This window comes from Protopterus annectens, chromosome 4.part1 (genome assembly GCF_019279795.1).
Source record: "Protopterus annectens isolate FY-2018-M chromosome 4.part1, PAN1.0, whole genome shotgun sequence".
Taxonomy (NCBI): domain Eukaryota; kingdom Metazoa; phylum Chordata; order Ceratodontiformes; family Protopteridae; genus Protopterus; species Protopterus annectens.
The window spans coordinates 152184307-152212100 of record NC_056734.1 but is presented as its reverse complement, the minus strand read 5'-3'; the positions used below and the strand labels follow the sequence as shown (position 1 = coordinate 152212100).

The 27794-nt window shown below is 39.0% G+C and overlaps 1 protein-coding gene across 8 annotated transcripts in view; it reads right to left on the bottom strand.

The window, feature by feature from the left end:
• Positions 1-27794, bottom strand: part of TNIK (TRAF2 and NCK interacting kinase) — a 1728926-nt gene that overhangs the window by 18159 nt on the left and 1682973 nt on the right. For all 8 annotated transcript variants that reach the window (XM_044070048.1, XM_044070049.1, XM_044070051.1 and 5 more), the window contains 2 exons: positions 17867-17967; positions 12851-13000 (listed from right to left, as the gene is read on the bottom strand). In XM_044070048.1, the coding sequence (XP_043925983.1) occupies positions 12851-13000; positions 17867-17967 (251 nt within the window). The remainder of the gene's footprint in view (positions 1-12850; positions 13001-17866; positions 17968-27794) is intronic.

Genomic DNA, 27794 nt, shown 5'->3' with positions numbered 1-27794 from the left:
ATGGAAAACATGGAAAAGAGAAAAGATTAACTCATCCAAACAAAACTACCAAAAACTAAGAAACCAAGCAAAAAAAAAAACAAAAAAACAAACAGTACTCGATAAACAAAACTACTTCCTTCATGTTCAAAATAAACACAATAAAACCCCCCAAAAATTCTGGCATGCCATCAACTCACTACTTAAACCAGACAAAACATCCACACCAACTCCAACCACTAACAACAACACTGCAGATATTGCTTCCCAATTTAACCACCACTTCACAAAAAACATCTTATCCCTCTCTACACAACTCTCCAATAACAACCCACCCCAAACCCCAAAGCAACCCACCAAAAATACCCCAGCCCTCACCCTCTCACCTGTCCCTACCGCAACAATCAAAAAATTGCTATTAAAACTTAAACCTACCACCCTTGCTGCTGACAACCTACCAGCCAACTTCTTAAAAATAGCAACTGATTCACTGTCTTACCATGTTTCCATCCTTATAAATAGATCCATTCAAGAATTCCACATCCCACAGTTATGGAAAGTATCATACATTCTCCCCCTTCATAAAGGTGGAAACTCGTATGATTTTTTCCAACTACCGTCCCACAGCTATCCTACCTCCCTTAGCTAAAATTTTGGAAAGATGCATTCACTCTCAAGTGATGCACTACTTAAATACTAACAATCTGCTCTCTTCCACACAACACGGGTTCTGCCAACACCACAGCACCACTACTGCTCTCCTCTCTTTCACAAACACAATTAACCAATACAGAAATAACAACAACTACATCTCAGCAATATTTTAGACCTATCTAAGGCATTTGACATGGTATCACACCCCCTACTTCTAGACTCCCTGACCTCCCTATCCTTTGCTCCATCTACCATAGCATGGTTTAAAAGCTACCTAACAGGCAGACAACAGTCTGTACAATGGCAAAACAAACTACCTCCCTTACTCCCAACTGCTGTAGGAGCCCCACAAGGTTCAATACTGGGTCCACTACTTTTCGCGATATTCACCAACAACCTCCACAGGTCCTCCCAACATGCCACTTTAATACAATATGCAGATGACTCGACTCTCATCTGCACAGCTCCATCTCTCACTACTCTGCAAAAATGTACCCAGGAATCCTTTACCTCAGTAGAAAGTTGGATCACCCAGATCCAACTTATACTCAATCCAAACAAGACCCAGTTACTCATATTTGCTCCTAATGAAACTAAAACCACCCAAATCCCTTTTACAATCACATCCAATAATGGCACTAACATCTCCCCTACTGACAACACCAAACAACTGAGTAACTATTGATAATAAACTGCTATTTGACACCCATATATCACTAACAATCAAAAAAGTCCATAAAAAATGGGTACCTTATACAGACACAAAAAAATCCTATCTGATCAAGCACGCATCACACTCGTCCAAACTCACCTACTTTCTTCACTCATGTATGCTGCACCTATCCTTACCAACCCTAGAAAACAGGATCTTGTACTAGAGTCCTGTTATAATAAAATTGCAAAATTTGCAAACAACTGTACCTACAAAACTCATCATTGTCAGGCACTAAAAGAACTCAAATGGTTAGAACTCCCCCAACTAATTAACTATCAACAACTGATACTAGCCTACAATATAGTAAGACATCCTGACAAAACCCCATCCCTAAACAAACTCCTAGCCCAGTATACAACAAATCGCCCCCTCCGCTCCTCAGAAAAATCTCTACTCTGTATCTCTAAAGCCAATAACTCTGCAGGAAAAGCTCTTTTCTCCCACAACATTGCCAAAAACTGAAACATCCTCCCCACTTCTCTGACCTCAGCTCCCTTAACTGTACAGTTCAAAAAATTCTCTCAATTCTCACTTATTAAACTCCTGGTTATGCCCATGCATCACATAAGACACTGTCCTGTAACTGCATAACAGAATTGTAGATGCAGCCCCATGATGTTCTACCATGAAACTCAGTAACTCCCACTGCAGCAATAATGCAGTCTCCGACTGTTCTGCTTCAAACTCAGTAATCCCCACTGCAGCAATGATTAATGAAGTCTCCTATTGTTTTGCTACAAACTCAGTAACTCCCACTGCAGGAATGATTAATACAGTCTCCTATTGATCTGCTACAAACTCAGGAACTCCCACTATAAAATGTAATTCCATTTTGGGTTAACTCTTAACTCTTGCCTTCCTACTAGTAAAATCATCTTTTACCACTACCTGCTTGTTTTCTATTATACTCACAGAAACCTGTTTATCATAAATGGAACCTGATATATAAACACGTGTATTGTAAATGTAAGTGATTGTTGAGCTGTACTGCAAAATAAGGTGTGCATAAATATGTTTATTATTAATCCTAAATTATGTAGAGCATTACCTACAATGTACGTTTATCTCTTCTGTATAAGAATTTGGGGCTTTTCTCCCCGGGCCTCTGCTGTAAATGGAGTCATGTCCAGTCAGACTATCCCGGTAAACAAATGTAAAATAAAGTAAAATTAAATTAAATAAATAAATTATTAACTCCCCAAGTGATGTTGACATCCTACAGAAAGCCTCAATGGCACCAACGACTAGTGACAAAATCATGGCCTTAAGTTCAATGCAAAAAAATGTGTCATCATCCCCCTTGGGGAAAAGCCCGGTTCCCTTGTATTACCACATTGATGGTAGTCCACTGAACACAGAAGGCATTACTCCTCACTCATTAGACCCATTATAGAGTACAATGCCCCTTGTGGTATGTACCTCACAAGACATCTGCAACAACTGGAAAGGCCACAGAAATACCTCACAAAGAGGATTTCCGGCCTCAAACAGATGCCCTACGCAGACCATCTCACAAAACTGCAGCATTACTCTGTCACATATCGCCTACTCAGAGGCAATCTCTGCCTAACACACAAAGCTATGTCAAACCCAGAGCTTTTAGACATGCTCCACTTAAATAAATCCCAATCCCTATGAGCTACACGCTCTAGGGACCTAAATCTTGTCACCACAATAAACAGAACATGCTGGAGGGATAGATTCCTGTCCCCGAGACTTCCCATACTCTGGAACAAACTACCTATCTATATCAAACAAAGCTCCTCATTAGCACTCTTCAAGAAAAATTTTGATGATTGGATGGGAGATAGGAAATTCACCCCGGGGATCACTTCTGTGGCTCTGCTCGACAGTGGCACAGGAAAATAATTTTCTTGGGTGGCAAAAGCCAGGGTACCTTTGGCTAGGCTTATATAGACCCTAGGGCCAATAGCCTAGTACCTACCTATGAACCTAAGAGACCTGGGAACACAGGTTGACAGCAACCTCTCACATTGCCACTGTGGTCAGAAAGTCCTTCTATGTGGCACATCTCATTACTAAGGGTTTTGCATCCAGGAAGAAAGAGGTCATTGTCTCCCTCTACTCTTCCCTCATTAGGCCAGTCATCAAGTACAATGCCTCATTTGGCATGTACCTCACTAGCCACCTGCAACAACTGGAGAGGCTGCAAAAGTACCTCAAAAAGAAGATCCTAGGCCTTAAACACTTGTCCTATATGGACAGGCTCAAAAAATTTCAACTATTCTCTGTCTCATTTCGCCTACTTAGAGGCAATCTCTGCTTGACTTACAAAGTCATGTCTGACCCAGCTCTGTTAAAAATGCTACATCTAAAGAAATCCCAATCCCTCCAAACCACACGCCCCAGAGACCTCAACCTCATTACCACAATCAACAGAACATGCTGGAGGGACACGTTCATAACCCAGAGACTGCCCATACTATGGAGTAGACTTCCCATACATGTCAAGCAGAGCATCTCACTGCCCCTCTTCAAGAGAGATCTTGATGAGTGGATGGGAAATAGAAAATACATCCTGGGGATCACTCCACTGGCTCTACTCGACAGAGGCACTAGGAACTAAGGTTGGGTGGCATGATGCCAGGGTAATCCTATGGGCTAGGCTTGTAAAGGCTCCAGGGCCATTAGCCTAGTACACACCTTTGAACCTATGAACCAATGAGCAACCTACTCTCTAAAACTCAACATGGATCCTGCCCATCCCAAAGCACTACCACTGCCCTAATTAACTTCAATAACACCATAAACTCATACAGGATCCAAGGCAAACTTGTCTCTGCCACCTTTCTAGACTTATCCAAAGCATCCAATATGGTCTCCCACAATAACCTCTTAACCTGCCTCTCAGAACTCAACCTCGACAGTCTCACCCTGTTCTGTTTCAGTAGTTACCTAAACAACTGCTTTCAGTCTGTCAAATGTCTTAACTCCCTACCTCCCTACTCCCTGTCACTCTTTGCGTACCTCAAGGCTCGATTCTCGGCCCCCTTCTCTTTAATATATTTACAAAATAACTCCACTTACCAACCACAAAAGCTGATAATAGTCCAATACGCTGATGACACAGCCCTAATCTGCTCTGCATCCAATATTCAACTTCTCCAACAAAAACCCCAAGAATCCTTCACAGAGACAGAAAATTGGCTAAATAAATCCCAACTGATATTAAACCCAAAGAAAACACAACTAATGCTGTTCCACCCAATAATGACTAATGACCTCACCTTCTCCATATTCTCATCCAACAAGACCCTCATCTCCCCAGTCCCAGAGGCCAAACTACTAGATCTTACAACTGACCAGCAACTAAACTACAATAAACATATATCCCTAACTGTCTCCAAAGTCCACAAAAGCTAGGAACCCTCTATCACAGCAAAAGGTTCCTAACCTCCAAGACTAGAATTACCATAGCCAGAACCAGTCTCTTATCAACATTACTTTATGCATCCCCAGTGCTAACAAACCTAAATAAAACTGACCTGAACAAACACTCCACATGCTACAACAAAATTGTCAGGTTTGCAACCAATGCCAAATCATGGTCCCACCACCGCCAATCTCTACATACATTACACAGGCTGGAATTTTCCAATTTATTACATTACCACCAACTCAACCTAGCACACCAAATACTACGCTATCCTGACAAAACCCCTGCCCTTACTAACCTTCTAAACTTCAACAATTCAAATAGGCAATGATGATCCAATAACAAAGCTCTGATTGAAGTTATACCATGTAAAAACAGTCTGGGAAATCTCTATTCCCTCATAAAGTTGCAAAAACATGGAATACCCTGCCTCCTGACCTCAGGTTACAAAACTGTACATGCACTTTCAAAACCCTCCTTAAACCACACTTTTATGACAACCATTTATGTAACTGTAATGGACTTCCCTGAAGTCTCACCCTAGGATGTTATTTCCTGATGCTTCTGGTGAATACTGACACTGTGCTCTTACTATGAAAATCAATCTCATGTACATATATTGTACCTATGCTTATTCTATGAAAGTGCTATGATCATATATTTATACTACAACTTTGTATTTTTTAATTGTTAACCTTCTACAACATGTTTCCTAACCTTTTATTATCATTTACTATCATTTAAACTCTCTAACCTTTAAGTGTTACCATGTATTACTCTTTATTCTGTAACCGTTTGGAGCTTTTCTCACCAGGACTTCACTGAAAGCGGACAGTAGCTGTCCAGCCGGACTATCCTGGTAAACAAATGTTAAATAAATAATAATAAAAATAAATGTTGTGGCTCATGGCAGGAACAATGTAGACTGTGAATTATTCCTTGGTGAACAGCTAACATTTACTAAATGAGCTCAGATGAGTGAAAATAAAGTCTCCTCATAACTAACATTAATATTCTGCAGAGAAATAATATGCATAAAAATCCAGAAAAAAATCCCATTTAAATAGTTGAACTCTTCAACACATATTTTATAAACGTCATAGCTAATCTCACCACCAACTTCCCTCAAAATCATCCTAACCTATTAGACCCTCCAACTACAAATCCCTCCTCTCCCCACTCACACAACTTCTCTCTAGCACCTATTCCTAGTGCCACAAACCACACTCTAATGCTCTTGACAACCTGCCTCCAGCATTCCTTCAAAAAGCAGCGAACTGCATTGTCTACCCTGACACCTTACTTCTCAATAGGTTCATTCAAGAGTCTTACGATCCCCTATCCTCCCACTGCGCAAAGGTGGAAACAACACAGATATCTCCAACTTTTGACCCATTGTCATTCTCTCTCCTATCTCAAAGATCCTCGAAAAATGTATTCACAGGCAATTAATTAATTAACTACATGACAGTAACCTACTGTCAGTAACCCAGCATGGTTTTAGGCCCGGATATTATCACCACTACAGCTCTTATATCCTTTGACTGTCAATTGGGCTCCAGATGCTGGGAAACTTGTCTCCTCTCTATTTCTTGACCTTTACAAAGCCTTTGATACTATCTTCCACCGTCTTCATTTTGGAAAACTCTCCAACTTAGAAATCTCTCCCTCTACCCTACACTGATTTTCTAACTACCTCACAGACAGGCAACAAGCTACTCAGTGGCAACACTCTCTCTCTCTCCAAACCTCAACACCACTACTGGTGTTCCCCAAGGATCCATCTTAGGGCCTTTGCTATTCAGCATTTTCATCAATGACTTCCACTCTACTCTCACTCAAGGTACAGTCATCCGATACGCAGATGATTCTACTATCATTTGCACTTCCAATTCTCCATCCAAACTCCTGAAACTTACCCAGTCAGCTCTCACCTCCATTGAAATATAGATGGCTAACAACCACCTTGTCCTTCTTCTTCTTCTTTCGGCTTTTTCCTGGTTAGGGGTCGCCACAGCGGATCACTTGTCCACTCATGATTGGCAGTTGAATTTTACAGTATCAAGTTGCCAGCCCGGCACACACACATGCACACACTCATGCATAGGGCCAATTTAGAGTGTCCAATCTATCTACAGCATGTCTTTTGGATGTGGGAGGAAACCGGAGCACCCAGAGAAAACCCACGTGACCACAATGAGGTCATGCAGACTCCGCATAAAAGGCACTCCAGCCGAGGATCGAACTGGAGAACCTCTTGCTGTGAGGTGGCAACGCTAGCCGCTGGACCACTGCGGCCACCCAACAACCACCTTGTTCTAAACCATAAAAAAAATAAATAAACTCTCCCAAGACAAAACTACAATCGAGGTTGTCACACATACTAAATTTCTTGGAGTCACCATAGAAGAACACCTAACTTTCGACATGCATATTCACAACAACATTCAAAAAGCAAACCAGAAACTGGGCATGCTATACCGTCACAAAGCATTCCTCAATTACTCCTCAAAACTAGCGCTTGCCTCCTCCTTCCTGCTCCCATCTCTTCTCTGCAGTGCTCCTCTCTTTACTAACATACAGGCCAGTCTTAAATCCAAACTAGACTTATGCTATCACAAAATTGCAAAGTTTATCACTAATGGACGGCATTCATCTCACCACTGCACCTCTCTTCATTTACTAAACTGGCTAGAACTTCCTCATCATCTTACATATATACAACTAACAACTGCCCACAAACTAATATTCAATCCATCCAGCTGCCCTACCCTTTCTTCTCTATTTACACTACATCACCCTAACTGACCTCTCAGCTCTGAAAATAAAATGCTCTTGCAAACAGAAAAACCTAACCTCTTCACCGGTCAAATGCTCCACTTCTTTTCCACTGCTAAACTGTGGAATTCCCTTCCACCTTCACTTACATCCACTAGCAATGCATCTTTCTTCAAGAAATCTTTGGGACATCTTTCTTCCCAGTGGCTATGCTCATGTGCTAGTCCCTCACACCCTATAACTTGACTTTATCTCCCTCTAACTACTACCCCCACCTTTCCTAAATCCATCCTATATTACCTTCAAAATTTCACCCTTATCTCCAGATGATAATCTATTTCTGTAACTATGTATACATGTTCTATCAGTAGACAAATTTATGTACAGCTGCACTGCCTCATTACTTTGTTTAAGACTTAGTTCACTGTTTAAAACTTGTTGCATTAGCCAGATGAGTTTTTATCACATGTATTTATTGTATACATCATCAGGCCTCCACTGAAAATGGGCACTTGTTGGCAATAAATAAATAAAATAAATAATATGCTTCATTTTTGCCTTTATTTTGCATTACCTTATATTGGCCAAAGGCAGACTGATTTATTTTAAGGGCTAAAGAGCTGCCAAAGGATGGAGGGTGGCATGGACTTCAGCTGGCAGAAGTTTTACTTCTTGTTCTAATGGCACCTCACCAGTGCCTTTGTAATAATCATATACCTAGCTGCAAATCTTTTAGGAAGCTCCACAAGACCCTTATTCACTGAACAATCATCTCAGCTTTACAGGTAACTAATAGACTAGCTGCTCTTGTGGGCCATTTTAAGCCTAGCCACTTTCTATTTTTGTGCTTGAAATAACCTTTCCTATTTGGTTATAGAGTGGCCTTATCCATCCCATGGCTGATAATTATATATTACTCCTAATAAGAATAACTGGGATCATACCATAGATAATTTTAGGGGACCCATGCATAGGATAAAGCATTGAGGAGCTGCCTCCATCCATTAGTAGTGCAGGGGGCAATTCTGGGGTAAATTTTCTTTTTCCCATCTATACATCTAACTTGCACTTGAAAATGGATGGGGAGAAACTGTTTTATGTGGATGGTGACCCTGTTCCATAGCAGTGGTATCCTATATACCTATCCCTCCAAATTGTTCTGTTGATCTTGCAGAAGAGGATTAGCTCCTTTGAACAAGTACTTCTGTTGTCATTTGACTTGCCGAAGTGCAGTAAATCTACCAGTAATGGGACAGAGGATGCCTTGTATACCAGATAGAAGAGTCCATACAAGCATGAAGTTAAAATTATCATTTACCTTGAAAGACTATGTTTAGTATTTAATGGTAATTGATGTAGATACGCTAGATTTGCCATGCATTCTATCATGACCTAGTAAAATGATTATTTTTAGGGTTGGGATGTTAAGGATAAAGACTGAGCTAGGTGGCCGGCAGCCAGCAGCATGAAAGTGGGCGATTCTACAAGTACCATGTGTGTTTCATACAGATGAGGCTACTATGCACTCTCACTGTATCAGTGGTCTGCCTACCCGGTTATGAGAGGCTGGGTTTTGAGGTGTACTGTAGCCCAAGACTGATAAGTATCCCATCTGATCAACATCTTGTTAGGTGCAGCAAAGCACTCCACAGGATGAATGAGGGATTAACAATTTTGCTGACAAATCACTATCTATTAAAATAATATAAAAGCTAATAAACCTGAGGCGATAGGAGGTACTGCCAGCCATTCCAGGAGAAGTAGTGCAGTGGATGTATAACTTATGCCAGCACAGCTAGCTGGAATTTTGTAAAGAATTATATGTCATTTGTATATCAAACTGATTTGTACAGATGCTTGTAACAAGATATACTGGAAGGAAAGAGGTTAATCCACCCAACTTTAAAATATATCTGAAATTAAATTACTTTATGGGTTAAGCCATAAAGATATTATCTCACAGTTTTGAATGGAGCCAAAGATGGATGCAATGTGTGTGCTACAGAAAAGGCTGTAGCTCCTGTAGGAAGAGTGGAATGGTTTTATGGTATTATGACTTCCAGCAGCTGCACCACATCTGAGCAATACTCTAGCTGTGTGTAATGTAACATGTAGGTGCTAAAATCCTGTCAGCTTCTAGTGTTGCTGATAGTATGGGAAATAGAGTCAGATGACCAGATGCATGTGACATAATTCTGTACAGAAATAATGTTTTAATATCAGAGGAAGCTGAAGTTTCAGCAGCATTCTGTATTCTGTCTTGGATTTGACCTTTTTCTATTCAGTAAGTTGGAACAGTAATTCTTTTAGTCAATCAGGTATAGATAGTGAGACTAGTTAAATACTGTTTTCCTATAACTGTGTGAAACTTTCCTTCAGTGTTATTTTTAATGCTTCCTGTGACTGAAACTCTACTGTTTACTGTAAATAGATATGTTCATGTTATTTTATTACTTCTTATTAAATATATTTAAACTTTTCATTGTGGCTGGTCCTTTTTAGAAAGTATTTAAGTTGTGAGAGTATTTGCACATATGTATTTGGTGATAACTCTGGCCAATCCTGAAAACCTGGCTGTTTTGTCAACATTACCATTTGTATTAATATTAACTACACTCAATATAATTGGGTATCCTTTTAAGAACCTTATAGTAACTGACTAGTAACAGAGAAACTACGTTATAGTCTGAGCAAAGCTGGTAGAGCGGTAACCTGTGCCAGCCTTGCCCAGTTGTGTGTGTGTGTGTGTGTGTGTGTGTGTGTGTGTGTGTGTGTGTGTGTGTGTGTGTGTGTGTGTGTGAAAATTAAATTTCAAGAAGTGTTTGTGTCACCTACTTGAGGCAAAGACATGAAGCACTGGTTTCATAGACAGGTTGTTGGAGAACCTGGCTTCAACACTCAAATGAGTACCTAACCCTACAGCTGTACCAGTGGGGAGTCTTATTGGCTACCTGAAGGGACATATATATATAGAAATCCAGACCCTGGTCTGAGTGTGTTCCCTGTGTCCTCTGGAAATTGTACTTGATGCAGAGAGGTTTGCATCTGGAAATACTTAGTGTATCTATTTGTATTCCAAGTGAACTTCCCTCTCCAGTGTCACTTGTGAGGATTCAGACTCCTTGATTATTGGCCCAGAATTGGGACATCACAGAACCATCCAAGGAGATTTGCAGGAAAGAGGATGCTGATGGGGCCTTCCCTATCACTGATTGAATGTAATCTGATTGGGTTATAACTTCACAATCGTATTTCCTTGATTTCAGTATTGCTCAAAGCTGTTTAAATTATACTGCATTTAGTGTGTTACCTCTGTTTGTTTGAAACTGTTCTGCACTTCGGTGGAGGTTTTCTCTTTTCCTACTGGGATACAAATAAAAAATGAGTATACAGAAATAATGGGTTAAGGAGGATCAGTGTTCCCAACATGGGTGGTGCAGTCACCCAACAATTACACTGTTTTTGATGAGTGTGGATGTCTTTTAGGATGCTGTGTTTTCAATCAGCTTCTTAATGAGCCATGTCTCACTGAGCAAAGAAAAAACATTTAGGGATGTTATGTTCTCAAATGCTTGTATTAGAAAAACTGATTCCTGATCTCCTGATCATTCATCTCTTAATCAATCATAAGGGAGGCCTAAGAGGGATACAGTCATAACTGAATAGGCCCACAGAACCTGCTTATTTGCTTGCTTCCCTGTGCAAGTGTTTTTAAAAATACTGTAAACCTGAATGACTTTGTAAAAGGCAGTTTAGTACTAGTAGATGAATTAAACAATAAGTTTGAAAACAAAGACTCTATACAGAAACCCTCCCAATGTCTACTGGTTACCTATGGTGAAAGATGAGTGAAGATGCTTCTCCACTTGTACTAGGTTGATATACCTCCATCTATATTCAACACAAGCCCTAGAGTCATTCATTTCCTACCCACACATTCCTCAAATGGATGAATGAATTGTTTTTCTCATGTTAAAAAAGAAAACCCTCACTGGATCCTGAGCTGAAGACCCTGACAAATTGGTTCTCTATTAACTCATGAAGCTAGATTGAAGTATACAGGCTACTATCCCATCTAGGCTCTGTCGTTTTAGCCTATATGATGAAACCTAAGGATTTTAAGATTTGGTTCAACTTTTCACAAACAGAAGAGAACAGGAGCTATAAAAGGTAAATTAAGTAGATGGCCTAAGAGACATTTAGGGTATATACCTAATAGGCATTTTGAGACAGAAGGTCAATCCATTAGTAACATGATAGAAGGAAAATGGCTTACACTTCATTATGACTCTCCTGTTTATAGAACCTTCATGAGCAGAAGCATCACTCAAAGCCCAAACATCAGCACTTGAGAGTTCCAAAGCTGGAAAACATCAGAAGTAGATGGGAAGTCCAGTTTACTCATAGTCTGAGGCACCCATCAGTGTCAGTATCCTCAAAGAAATAAATCATCTTTTTACATGGGAAACCTTCAGAGACAAGAATGTAATTTATCTAAAATTTCAGACACAATATGTTTTAAGGACTTTGCTTCCTAGTAGATGGTTTGATGTGATTTAATTTGTGAGGAGGTGTTATAACGAACAGTAATACTTGGGACTTTTCATATTAATCTTGGACTCCCCCAATTGCTTAAAGTTTCTTGAAAATGTCTTGTAACATCTGCAATGTGGGAACTAGGTCTGAAACATATAGGTCACCTGCATTTTGCAGCCCTTTGTTATTACTCCTGAAATTACTTAACAGATCTTTAATGTTATCCTCATGGAGGCCAAATGGATGGCTTGTACATTCTTATGAAAACACAGACTGTGTAAAGATCATATAAGGAATTAGGTATTGAATGTCTTCTTATCAAATAAGATGAACAGAAGAGACAAAAAGGCCAATAAAGTAGCTGTCTTTTTGCTATAAGCTTGTGTCGGTCTACCATGGACAAGCCCACATTGAACTAAATCGATCAGGGAAGGAATATATCACACCAAGCACCTCATGTCTCTTACAGTCTGTAATCTCTATTCATCACCAGTTTCAAACAATATGAGTCATCATTTGTCTTGGACTTGACTTCTTTATACACTGCCATGATTAATGTTCACTTCCCAAAGATAAATACAGAAAAGATATGATCCTAAAGTTTTATATACAACATGGCTTGTAAGCTGAGACAAACCTTCTGCTGTCTTACAGAAAACACATTATCATCATCTCATCTACATCTAAAAACCTGTATTTAGTCTGAATGGTCTTCTGGTAGAGAAAAAGCAAGACAAGAGTGTCTTTTAATGTTGATTTCTGCTTCTCTGCTAAAGCAATGCTCTACTTACGTGGGATGGAAGGTAAATGTCATATGGATTTCCTGAGTCAACATCTACAGCATGAAAGCCTGTACTTGACCCATAAATAACTTTTAACCTTTGACCTTCTTCAACTGTCAAGTCAACAAGCTGGGGCTTGTGCTGCAGATCTGAAAAAGACTTTAAAGGAAAATTGTATGTTAAATTATGAATATTTATTAGGTCAATTCTAATATTTTTTAATTCATTTTAATTTTGAGTTCTTGCAATGATGCACAATAATCATATTCAGACACATACTATTTACACATCGAAAAGGTTCACAGGAGCTGTGTGTTACTGAATGCGTCACTTCTTTAGGTGGTTATTTTACCAACATTACTACAGCCTTAATTAACACTGCTTTAACATTGTTTCTTTAACACTATAAATTTATAGATATAAAGTCAGGAAACACATAAAAGACTGTGGAAAACAGTCAACATGGGCATTTACTTCTCAAGAAGAAATCCATAACAAAAGAGTCACAGAAACCTTGTTTATTTTCTGATGAGGAAAAAGTTCTGCTATATTCTCCATCTTCAAAGCTAGCCTCTGCAACTCCAACTAATAAACCCATACCTGAAGTTACAGTATCTTAAAGGAAAGAAAAAATATTTGTCATGATATTAAGTGTGACAGAGTCAATGTACCTTGTTTTCACCAAAATAGCCCTTTCTGCAGTTTCACACAACGTTTCTCTATATTTTTGTCTTTAACCAAATTAAATCAAAAGGAAACAGGTTCAGAAAACTTCCAGTTTGACATAAATATGAGTATCTTTATTTCAAGTTCAAAAAGACTCCTCAGAGGTGACCTCTGTCTGGCATACAAAGCAATCTCAGACCCCACCTTGATGGGACTGCTGAATATCTGCATGTCAAGCTCCACTTGAATAAACTGCATGCGTGACCTCAACCTGGTTTGTGACATTAATATGACTTGTTGGCAGGACAGATTTGTGTCTCACAGACTCATGTAGGAGTAAAAGTACTATCATCTACATGCATACCTAGGGATAATTTGAAATTTCACCACCCTGCTTTCTTTGTGGTGTGGTTAGAAAGCAGAGCCACTGGTAATAATCCCCACAAAAAGACTGCCTGGAAACTTCACACAGAAACACTCCACATGCGAAGTGAACTTGTGAAGCAAGCACTGTCAAGTAACACTACTAACTGATGCACCATTGTGCTGACCCTGGTATGCCATTCAATTATTCTTTGTATAATTTCAAAGTAGTACATAAAATGCTATAATTAATAATTAAACATTAATTCTTCTGAAACTATACAGAGTAACTGATTTTCAATAATAATTAAGATACGGTGATTAAAATAACATACAGTGTGATAACATAAAGTGTATTCTGAAGCTGACTTATTGCATGACATATGCAGATACAGTTACAATCTTAGAAACTATTTGCAGATTGAATAATTTACAGTCTGTTTGCAAAACTGTGCATGTGACACATAACAGAAGTACTTCCAGAACCCTCCTTTTTACTATCTCTCCTATATACTAGAAACATAACACTGTATTAGTAGGTGTAACTGTCCTGTATGAAATTGGCAAATCCTTGTATGTCAATGAGTCCACTGAGTACTTATTCTGCAAATGCACACAATATACTTACAATGGATATCTGTCAGAATCCACATCCTGAAGTGTATGCCTCATAATGGATCTCCCAACACAGATATAACACAGCTGCATATCTTCCAGATCAAGCAGACTATAAAAATCTCCTGTAATCCAGTAGAAAGAAGTCATCCCCCCACATAATCTCTATTCATCAAGCCCACAAAGTGTAATGACTGTGGCACAGTAAGGCATCATGGTGGTTCATTAATGAGGTCTCAGCCACAGAGATTTAGAGTGTAGTGTTCAGTCCTGACTTTTGAGATGCTTTTTGTGATGTGTGTCTGTATGGATTACTCTGATTTCCTCCTACTGTGTAAAAACATGCTGGTTGATAGGCTATGCTAAATTGTCCTTGCATATGCATACATTTTCTAAAGAGTAAATCACAGAGCCCTTTTTATCTGGCTTCTAATTATTTGGTGCATTCTGTGGCTTCCAAGGAACAGATCTGTGGTATAACAGACTCTGGTGACTGAAAATGCCAGGCACCTGACTTTAGGCTTCATAAAAGGATTGGAGCACCCAATTTTGACTGGCCAGTTTGAATTCCCAGTTTCTGCAGAGGCAGAGACATACATACTTTAAATGACCTGAAGGTTGCTTGATTCATTAATCCTCAGTGCTGAGATGCTGAAAGCCTTCTCACTCACAATATGGATAAGACAACAGAAGTTGACAGAGATGGCAGAAAAGGCCACAGAGCCATTCTCCATTTGGCTACTTACTGATTCAATGCGCTACAAGACCTTTGGGTGTTTCTTAGGATTAGGGCTGCAGTTTACTAGTCTGATGAGAGTAAAGGCCTCCATAAGCCGACTACAAGAGCCTGGGTTCTACATGACAGATCAAAGTACCTGATTTTGACTGACTGTCGTCTTTTGGGATGAAAGAGGCTTCATTTGATTGGCTGGCTTTTGAGGGGGCAGAGCCTTGCAGCCTTTAAATAAGATATATTTTCTTATTTTGCTACTTTGCTTTGCTCTGTGCAGCACCACAGCATAGTATAAAACCTATTAGATAAATAGTAGAAGGGAATAGTCAATAACTGGCATGGTAACCTCAACATCCTTGTTGTAGATTAAATACATTTCACTGTTTGTTTTCTTTGACCACTTTAACTGCAACTCAGTTTCACTTTTGCAATTTATGCATTCAGTGCATTTCTGACACTTCTTCATTAGCCTTTGACTATTTCTTTAGTAAATGTAAATGTATCAGGTTTGTGTGTTTATTTTACTGCAAAAAACAAACAGCATATCCAGCCAAGAACACAAATAAGCATAAAAAGGTTCACTACAGAAACTCAGAAAAGAACGAGACCAAATAATGAAACACACTCTGATTCACTTTATCTTCACTGTATCTTTGCTGGCAGTTTGAAGAAAAGTATCTCATTCAGACATTTCTTCTAGTCCGGGTTTTTTAAAGTTTTAAAAATTACAGTAAATGTAAATTTTACAGAATGTACACCATGAAGTGTATGCCTCATATAAATTTTACTTTAATTTTTAAAACATCACAGCTAAAACAGATAATACCAGATATGGTCTAGTTACTGGTGTCTTCACTGTCAGCTGTACAAACTCTTCACTCACACCAAAGTAAAGTATGGGGTGACAGTCTCTTGTCTCTCAGAAATTAGTAGTAGGGACATCATTAGGACCTTCCTTGGTCTGATATAGCTTAGTGTTAAATTCGCCTTCAATAGATCCTATCCTAACAATTAGAAAACTAATGTCTGCATCAGAAAACTGATACTCTGTAGTTCCTTTTAACAAAATCTATGCATTTGCCTAATTCCTGTGGCATATTACCCTCTAACATGAAAAAGATCATCCACAATCCTAACATAAATCGAAAAATAATTTTCGTGGGTGGCAAAAGCCAGGGTACCTTTTTGGCTAGGCTTATATAGGCCATAGGCCCAATAGCCTAGTACCTACCTATGAACCTATGAACAAAACACTCTCAGAAAATGGATGTTGATTACACACATGTTAATATTTCCACTGCCACAGTACTAAATTTGCTTATCTACTGGCAAAGACAGTCTCTGTAGCTACTCATGTACACTGCTAAATAAATATCCATTAGACAAAAATATATTATTCGTAAGTATTTCATCAAAAGGAGCACACATCAATCTTGACATTGGAAAAAGATCTTTGGTGCAGATAAAAGCATCCTAACATTCTCTATGCCAGAATGATTTGGAATGATTGTAAACAAGTGTAAATCAAAAGTAACTAAATCAAATTGTGAAGCTGTTTTCATCCCATGACATCTAGTCAGTAAAGATAGAAAGAGTTTCATATCTTTTAACACTATTTAATTTGTAACCAAAAGAGGCCTAAGTGTTTTCTCTACATCAGTGCAGAGTGGTTCAGTTATCCAATGTTTCCCTGAACTGACTGTACATAGGCGGGGGGTGGGGTTCAACTAAACTCTTATGGACTTGTTTAACTTTTTTCAGTGTAGAGAATTCAGTTGTCGCTGCAAGTTATGAGTTGCCAAAAGTCCATAAGAATTTATTCACCTCCCCATTGCTAATAGAGGAGCAATGAAGAGTGTCTTGACAAGTTCCTGGTTTCCTCCACGAGCGGTTATTTCTACTTTCAACAAGGAGGCAACCATAAAAAATCTAGTTTCCAGCAATCCTTTTTGTGCATCGATATCTGTGACACACAAAACATAAAAACATAACAGCACCATGATTTGAAAGACATAAGAAAGCCTGATATGTGATGTGAAAAGCTTCTCTGCCCATTTCTTTATTATGAAGAAAGAATAGAAGAAAACTAATGTTGACTAATTATTATGTCCACCATGCTATGAGCCAGGGAAAAACATGGTAAGTGGTATATTTTGGCAAGCTAACAAAAACAAAGGATGTCAGTACTGAAATTGATATATCTCTAAGTCGCTTCACTTGTAATATCTTGTCAGTAGCTGATTGATAACAAGAGTTATGCCACTGATGTGCACAAGTATACACTCTCATATGCATGAGTGTGTGCGTGTGTGTGTGTGTGTGTGTGTGTGTGTGTGTGTGTGTGTGTGTGTGTGTGTGTGTGTGTGTTTAGGTTTCTCATACTTTTTACCCAGTTAATGCCTACTGGACAGGAGTGTCTATCATCCAGGATGACCTAGGATCTTCAGTTTGTTCACCTGACTTGCTCAGACTCACACAGCATGAATACAGAGAGCTGTAGGTATGGTTTTATGATATATAATGTTTTTCATTCACTGTCTGTAGCCTTAACTCATTAATCAGCACTGACAGAGTTATATTAAATGTTGCTTTTTAGGAAAAAATCTACTCACTGCTATTATTCAGTCAATACGTAAAAGCATACATACCTTAAATGCCATAAATTTATGATAAGGTTTGGGAGCCCAGGCATAGATTTCCACTGAATTCTTTAAGGCAATCACCAAGAACTTGATTCTTTCATATTTCACTGAAATGACAAAGGAATGTATTAAATGTTACTCCAATGATCCCCACTGATACTGCGGTCATGCTAAACATGGGCCTCTGGTATGATAAAACGAGCAAAAACGAGCAAACAATGCACAACAGCAGAAACTCCATTTTAAGATAAAGACTGACCTTGGAGGACAACAATGAGGGATGTAGAAATCTGACTAGTTACCTGGCTCTACTCCTCTTCCCAAAAGGACTGGCATACCTACGTACCTCCAGGCTGATACCAAACAGAAGAAAAGTGATAATCTTGATGCTTTGGTTCAGGGGTCAGATAAATGACAGGATGGGGATTCAGGATATCTGTTCCTGCACGTGTGCATGTGTCTGAGTAATTTTGTGTGTGTGTGTCTGTCTTTCTGTCTCTTTGTGCACATACACTGCTGTGTGTATGCACATGCATGCCAGTGTGTTTAGACCTCTTGCTCTAGCTCTGGAATACAGAAAAGTCTGAAAAAAAATGTCTTCATTGTTTAAATGGCTGATGATCAAAAACTCAGTGACAGTGATAAACTCTGTATATAAATTTTGACTGTTATCAGATCTGTTGCTTTCATATTCTTTATACGTGAGTTATTTTTATAAATTATGCACCTGGACTGGATACTGTTCAATCATACTACATTGCTTACAGCAGTGGTTTTAGATACACAGTCTAAAAGGAAACAAAAACAGCAATATTATTTTTCTGAAGTACAGGCTAACACAGAAGGTCTTTGGCTAACGAAGTTCGCAGATGACTGCAAACTAGGAGCCATAACTGAAACTCTGAATGATGTGGACATCCTACAAATAGGCCTCACTGAGACAGATGCCTAGTGTCAAAGCCATGGCCTCAAGCTCAGTTCCAAAAAGTGCACTGTCATCCCCTTTGGTAAAAACTCTGTACCCATGAGCTACCACATAGGTGGTAGTGTGATAAGAGACCTTGGGACACAGGTGGACAGTAGTCTCTCCTTTGATAATCACATTGCCACAGTAGTCAGGAAATCCTTCTACGTGGCACACCTCATCACAAAAAGGTTTCTTATCCAAGAAAAAAGAGGTAATTGTTCCCCTCTACTCATCACTCATTAGACCCATTATAGAGTACAGACTCCAGATTTACTCCGTCGCATATTGCCTACTTAGAGGTGATCTCTGCCTAACATACAAAGCTATGTGAAACCCAGAGCTGTTGGACATGCTCAACTTAAAGAAATCCGAATCCCTCCGAGCTACATGCTCTAGGGACCTAAACCTTGTCACCACAATAAACAGAACATGCTGGAGGGATAGATTCCTGTCCCAGAGGCTTCCCATACTCTGGAACAAACTACCTATCTATATCAAACAAAGCTCCTCATTAGCACTCTTCAAGAAAAATCTTGATGATAGGATGGGAGATAGGAAATTCACCCCGGGGATCACCTCTCTGGCTTTGCTCGGCAGGGGCACAGGAAAATAGTTTTCTTGGGTGGTGAAAGCCAGGGTACCTTTTTGGCTAGGCTTGTTAGGCCCTAGGACCGATAGCCTAGTACCTACCTATGAACCTATGAATATTCTAAAATAAACCTCACTCTCATTATACAGAGAAGAGAGGGCCTAAAATCAAAATTTCATCAACATGTTTATTATAACTCATATTCCTCACACAATACCACTGTGTCACTTTTTTCTTTCTTTCTTTCTGGCACCATAAATATGGCATCCTGAAACTTACAGTACCAGGTCAAATGTGTCAAAAATCTATGATACACCACAGAAAATAATATATGTAGCCAATAGCTACTTGACTGAAAGTATATTACAGGCCAAAAAACAACTATACGTCCATTAAAAACAATTAAAGTTTTTTCTCACTTGGAACTGAGGCAGTGGGACTGTACAGCTGATTATATCTGGAGTGATGGAAGTGGCTTTGCCTTACACAGAAAAACACACTTAGCTTTGAGCCTTCTGCCTTCTTATTTCATCTGGTCTGGGTTTGGACAAGTGACTTTCATCCCATAAACTAGATCGATCAACAAACAATATCCTTCAGTCAAATTACAGCTCCATTTCAAACCACTGTCTTTTCAGAATTATTAATGGTAGAATCTACATAACATCTTATTTATTCTCAATGTGAACTAAGGAGTTACACAAAAGAATAAACATCTGAACAGATTTAAAATACTGCATTTGTCCTTAAAGAGAACTAATATTCTAAAGAAATATTTAAATACCTCCTTATTAAGAATTAGAAGTTGTGCTATGATTAATTAAAGTATAAGAAATTGAATCTATCTTCATTCCACTTTTTTAATCGCCTAACCACTTCATAAAGCTGAATAAAGTACATAATAAAAAGATTTAAAAAATGGATAAAACGTAATACTGTATACATATAGCCTGACAGCATCATGCCACATAAAGTATACCACACAAATAAATAAAAAGTAAGTCAGAATTACTAATATTCAAGTATAATCACATTCAAATCAAATTAACTCATAAATAAAATCCGACAAACATTGCACTGTTACATGAAAGCATGCAGCCTTCCAACTTGTTAGCAGCAACAGTAATCCTATTCGACCGAGAACATTCACATTCCAAAGGCCAATCCACTCATACCAGTTACAAATACAGGGCCCCAGATCTGTGCACAAGTTCATATTTTAGATAAAAACACAGAAGGGTACAATCATCTGTACTAATCCTTATTCAGTGGGAGTCAGGGTCATGCTGCAATAAGCTATTTAGTCTGGAAGACAAAATGTTGAATCAGTGTATAAGCATGTAAATAAGTTGAATCAATGATTTGGACAGAAACTGTTTCTTGCAATTAATTTAATTTGGTGGCTCCTTTCTTACCATAATTTCTATGTCTAAATTATTTTTTGTTTATCCCATGTTTTGAATGCTGTCCCTGTCAGAGCCAGATCCAGCACTAGGCAATCTAGATAGTTGACTATGGCCTGCTGGCTTGGAGAGGACCCCTGGCTGGGGGGCTGCCACAAAACTCACATTTCTTGTTTAATAGTACACTCTGCTTGCATTACATTTTGTCTTTAAGAACTTCCTAAAGATGCATGTACATTTAAACAGTGGAATTTCATTAGCATGGGGTTTTTTAAGCATTCAGAATTGCTGAATGAACAAGTGAACCTGAGAATGGAATGGATGAAAGGGACGACACATGAATATGGAGAATGGGTTAGGAGTGTGTGTTAGATATAACCGGTTAATTAGCCAACTTATTTAGGCTCAAACTCTGCACCTTGATTACAGGAGATTAGAGCTTCAATCCTCTACACCAACTATCAAACTTCCATCAGCAGGTTTATTTTCAAGGACTGTTGAGTTTCAGTGCATTTTTAAAGAATGTTGAGTTTCAGTGCATTTTCAAGGCATGTTGAGTTTCAAGGGAAGAGAACTTTACTGTTGCTCATGATAAGTCTGTTTTCATTGTGTAACTGTTTTGTTTATCAAATGGCCATCATTGGTGTTTGTGCGATAAAATTTGAAACCAGTGTTAGTAGCACAAGTCCATCATGTAGACGGGGTGCTGATACTGCACTGCCTTTTAAATGAAATGGGTTGTTGCATTCCTGAGTCAGTCTTCCTTTGGATGAGATGTCTAGTAACTATGAACCCTTGTCGGTTTGACAGCCATTCCTTATTACAGTATTACCAGCTTACCAATTTTCTTTTTTTACATGCAACATGGGCAATTTCTTCTTCAAGGACAGCAGGCACTGAATTTGTACATAAAACACTGAAATGTAAAGTTGTTTGTCAGCATCAACCGCTTCATTAGTTATATATCTCTTCAATGTGGAATTATTCAGATGACTTTTACTTCTGCAGAGATTGTGTATATTGACTGATATTGGAGGATTGTAATGATAGATGTTTGAGTGGCCTTTTGATGTTGAAATGTTCTGTAATAGGTAGTACTGTAATTTCTGGTTCATACGTTTTGTTTTACTGCTTACTGAAATTGTTCAAAACTACAAATTTAAAATGAACTAACAATTGGTGCTGTATTATACAAAGAATATAATGTAATACAATTAGGATGGTGCATCAAAGAACACATGCATGTATGCATTGTTCTAAAAATGTGTGCAAGGAGCTTGTGGCTTGAAAATAGCCAAAAGGTAAATTTAATCCTCCACTGGCCAGATGCATTTTCTTAGAATGTGAGTTTCAATGCCATTTCAATGAATGTGAGTTCTAAGGGCAGAGAAACGTACTGTTCATGCCAAGTCTGTTTTCATTGTGAGACTGTATTGTTTTGTTTAGTAAATGGCCATTAGTGCTTGTGCTATAAAATCTGAAATACAATTTTTAAATCTCTGTAATCATTGTAGAAGTAAAGAAGAAAACAGCATGACACTGACAGGTGTGAACAGTGTTTAAGGTAACGGGAGAGAAACAACCAAATAATGGACACTGGAATAGCTGGGGGGGGGGGCTGCTGTTGGGGGTTCTGATCCATTACCCTGCCTAGGGCCCCATTTGACCATGATCCAGCTTTGACCATTGTTATGTAATGGAAAAGGATGCAATTCATCAAACTGACTGTTTTCAGTGAAGCCCTTTTAGTTGACAAATCACCAAATGGACAATTCAAGGATCCTATTTACATGGAAGAGTGAAGGTCCTGTCCTCCCTCACCATGCAGGAGAACTTCCACCCTGTATCACCATATCAACCCTTCTAACAGCACTAGCTAATACAACTAACTCTAGGTCACAAACTTGTGAGGTAAGCTCTAAGAAGTTCTTTGAACTTCCCGTTTAGTAAGCTGGTTTCAAATGACCAGATGACAGTGGAAAGTTACTTGCCAGAATATCTACAGAAAAGTATGTTTTACATTCCACTTTGATTCTGGACTTGGCTTGGGATTTGAAAAGAAAATCTAGGAAATTTTTCATTTAGGGGCAGTGGCGTGTGGAAAATTGGCAAATAAATCAGTGAGAAGCTAATACTTTATACATACTGTTTGACTGAAGTCTGTTCCATTTACTGAACAATGATGCATGAGTGGTGAAGAAATTCATGGATGTCTGAGGCATCTTTTGTAGCACTCATATGCAGAGCTTGTTAAAGGCTAGGTTTATATATATGCAAACGTTATGATGTAATAACAGTCATATTTCTAGTCAGAGTTAGAGACCCAATCAATAAATAAATAAAATAAGAGTTAGGGAGTTGATAAAAATGTTGAGAGACTCTACAGTGGGAGAATCTCCCTTTCTTACAACATGCAGCACACTCCAAAAGTTCACAGGAGTGTACCCACTTCATGGAGGGTTGTGTAGTTTTGCCCTTCACTTTAAAAATTTTTTTTGTAGAGATACAATTCAGTCCTTTTTCCCAGGATCTGCAGTCACCGGTTGAAGGATATCTTTCTCCTTATCCCTAAGGTTGTGCAGTCTCAAGAGAAAGTATATTTACAGATGCAGAGGGTGTGCCAGGGAGCTTTCACTCACCCTGCAAATATGATTTTTAGTTTTTGTTTTGTTTGTTTTAGTTAACAATGCAATATTGAGTATGCATTTTTGATGAATGAAAATTTCCAGAATGTCAGCTTCTATGATTGCTTATGAATCCAATACTTTGAATGGGTTACATCTGCTAAGAAAAAATGGCTAACATTCAACTCAGTGATGAGTAGTGCACTAGTTGCTTCTAAATCTAGATCCTTTCTAGAAAGGCAGAGAAATGTAGAGGTCAGGTCAGGATAGCTGAGGAAGGCAGGAACTTAATTTCTCTGCAGAAAATGCATCACGGTGTAAGGAGCAACAAACAACTTGGGAGTACCATGTTAAATCCTTCAAACATAAGGTAGGTATGGTGAATTAAAAGCAAGTTTCATGGAAAGTCTGACTGTTCTCCTTATGTCTAGGAAGGATGATATGCTGAGTTTTACCCACCTGCATTACACCAGATAAGGATAAGGCGTGTATAGGCAAGAGATTCCAAAGGTAGTAAGTTGTTGGCACATCACTTGGTGAGAAATCTGTCATTGTGTTGTCAATCCACAGGAAGGATGAGTTTCAGATATAAAACTCTACTACTATATCTCAGGTTTTTCAGAGATTTTACATGGAGCTTTACATTGAAAATGCAGATCTGTGTATGCCAACAAATGTGGGGGAAGATTATGGCCCCAAAGGGTCAGCGATATGTCTCTGATAATATAGCAAAAATGGTAGGTACTGGAAGCACCAGTGTCCATGGCTGAAGTTAGCTGGGATGTTTAACACTTTAAAAGTGGTTAAGCAGCTGTCTTGGATGGGATCGAGCATAGTTAACGCAGATGTGGTACCTTCGGATGGCTTGGACTCTTGTTGGTATTGTTTGTTGTTGTTATGCATGTGTATTTTGTTTACACATGATCTTAGAGAAATGCAATTTTGTTCAGCTGTGCACTGTTGCTGTATGGCCTGAATGACAATAAAGTTTACTTTGACTTTTGACTTTGACCATCCTCTTTTATTGATAAATTGTAATACTAAGATTTCAGCATTCACACTGGTGATCTAGTTGAAGCCCTTTTGCCTCTCCTATGCAGGTGTTTCTTTTTTCTTTAGCTTTTGTAAGGTATAGCATGAGCACTCTTCTTAGATTTTGCTAAAGTATTCAATAGTTTGAAGCTGAATTACTTGCTACAGGTGCTACAGTTGATGGGGGTTTGGCATTCAGATTTGTTAATGTTTATGCCATTTATACATTTGCCAGGATCTACATGAATCAGTCTGTATTCTTCACTTCATCATTAAAGTGAGTCAAGAAACAAGTTTGCATTTTCTACATTTTTCTTTCTTTTTAGTGGTTGAAACCCGAGTATATTTTTCATTCCTTATTTGGGTTCATTTTGGCCCTGGGGTTTTCAAGGCCTAATTACAAAAAACCTTGCTTTATGCATTTGTCTGTTGATGTTGACCTTGACCCTGAAGGACACACTGTCCAGGTTTACAGAAGCTCTAGACAAGTTTAGAGATAGCAGGTCTATGCATCAACTGGGAAAAGGGCCCCATGTCATAAAAATGAAGGCTGAGAAATGGTAAAAATATACCCTGGATCTCATTATTGTTAGTCCTTTTACCCAGTTTTCTAAATGGGGTTGGGGTGCCATGTCAGCTGTCACCATCTCTGTCAATTCAGTACCACCCTCCTACCTTCTTTGGCAGTCATGCCTGACTGCTGAATATTTTTTTTCACACAATCCATTCTGCTCTTTGCTGGATGTCATCATTTCCTCTTGCCTTCTTCTTGTCTGCCCCAAATATTTTTCATCCATTTGTTTTCTGCTTTCCTGCATACATGCCTGGACTTCCATAATCTGTTCTCTGACATTCTCTACAATTGGAGCTACTTGGGCTTTTGCTCTTATGTTATCATTTCTTCATCATCTGTTCCACAGTGTGCAATCTACCACCCATTTTAGGAACTTCACCTTTACTACCCACGTTTCGGTACCTTACAGTAGTACCGGTCACACCAATGTTTTGTACTTTTCGGCTTCTTTGGTATTCTTCTGTCACACACTACCTCTGACACTCTGTGCCAGTTGACTGCAGCTCTTCTGATCTGAGCTTTTACCTCTTCATTCAGACTTCCCTTCTTCTCAACTTCATCTCCCAGGCACACAAAGCTGTTAACCTGTTCCACCGTTTTCCCTTTTATCGCAGTTTTCATCTGATTTCCCCCTTTGTTAGTATAACAACAGTCTTGTCTGTGCTCAATTTCATCCCGTGTGCCTCAGTTCTGCATTCAATTCCTTCCTAGCCTTTGCTGAAGTTGTTGCTCAGAGTCTCCTTAAATAAAGACATAATCTGTGGTATCCTCTGCAACTGACTTCCAGAGAAGGTGTTAACGTTAAAGGTTATGCCATTGCTAAGTTATTCTAGCACATTTTGGATTCTAACTAATCACAGTATATCGAGGTAATCCAACAGGGTTGATGATGTTCTATGTGGAAAAAATATCCCAGAATGCAGAATTACCTCTTCATTTGATTAAATAAATCAATACAAATGCATAAGCAAAAATCAGAGCAGACACACACACACACACACACACACACACACACACACACACACACACACACACACACACACACACACACACACACAAACACATGCACAGACCCACATTCACAGAAAGTCAAGCAACATTTTATGACTTTCACCCTTCCTCTATGTAACAACATTGCCAAATTCTCTTGTACTGTTGCTAACTTTGTACTGATGCCATATAGTGTAGCTTTGCCATCACTATGGGCCAAACAGAAACAGTTTACACTTGGAGGAAATATACAGTACAAGACAAAAAACTACACACACAGACACACACACGCACACACACACACACACACACACACACACACACACACACACACACACACACACACACACAGACACATAAACATTCAAATACAGACACAAATTAGCATGCATGCATGTTTGTCATAATGGCATTAAACCTCATCATATATGCTTCCTGTAAATAGCAATAATATGACCAGCTAAAACATGTGTTGGAATCACCCACACATGGTGGCATTTCACAAAGAATATACTAGCTGTGGGAAAATCTAGAATTACCCACAATGAGTTATGATGGACTATTTATGCATGTCTCATATAAAAATTGTGCAGCTTCTGCTCCCATTTATCGGGAACCTTTAGTCAGCTATCATCCTACGTACTGTTTCCAGGCATAAGGCTATATACTTCAGTTCAAAAAAGCATGTTTTTTTTAACCATTTCATTGATTACCCAAATTAAATTCTAAATACAGATTAACTTTTAATTTCAGTAGCAGCTTCCGTGACATGAGTTATAGGTTCATAGACTATTCTAGGCTATTGGCCTGGAGGCCCTTATAAGCCTAGCCAAGAATTTCACCATGTTCCCACAAAGTCAGCACCTATTTTCCCTATCCAGCAGGGACACAGGTGGGATCCCTGGGGTATATTTTCTGTTTCCCATCCAGTCGTCCAGGTTCCTCTTAAAGAGGGCTAGTGAGATACTCTGCTAGACATGGAGAGGAAGTCTATTCCACAGATGGGGGAGTCATTGGGACACAAATCTATCCAGCCAAGAAGTTCTATTAATGTCACAGACCAGGTTGAGACCTTGCGTGCAGGTTGCACGAGTGGAGTTTGACTTACGGATATGTAGCAATTCCATCAAGGCTGAGTCTGAGACAGCCTTGTATGCCAGACAAAGATCACCTCTGAGCAGTCTGTATGAGACTGAATAGAGAGCCAGGTCTTTTAGCCTATCTGTATAAGATAGGTGTTCGGGACCCTGGATTTTCCTGGTCAGGAACCTCAGTGGTCTCTCCAACTGCTGTATGTGCTTTCAAGGTACATGCCTAAGGAGGCATTGTACTCAATAATGGGTCTGATAAGGGAGGATTACAGGGATGTTATGACCTCCTTGTTCCTGGATGAAATACTCTTACTTATGAGGTGGTCCATGTAGAAAGCCTTCCGTACAATGGAGGGAACGTGGTGGTCAAAAGTCAGGTTGTTATCAACCTGGGTGCCCAAGTCCCACATGACTGATTGCATGCTTAGTACGTTGTTATGAATGTAATAATTATTGGGGACACCACTTTCCCCAAAGGGGATAATGATGCATTTCTTGGCAATCAGTTTGAAGCCACGCTTCTGGCATCAGTCATTAGTTTGGGTAAGGCCCTCTCGGAGGATGTTCACATCACTAGGGGAATTTATGACAGTAAATCACCAAAAATCAGTCTAAAGATTTAGTTTTTTTGTACTAGAAGTAGTGGATCCATTGAGTACAAAGA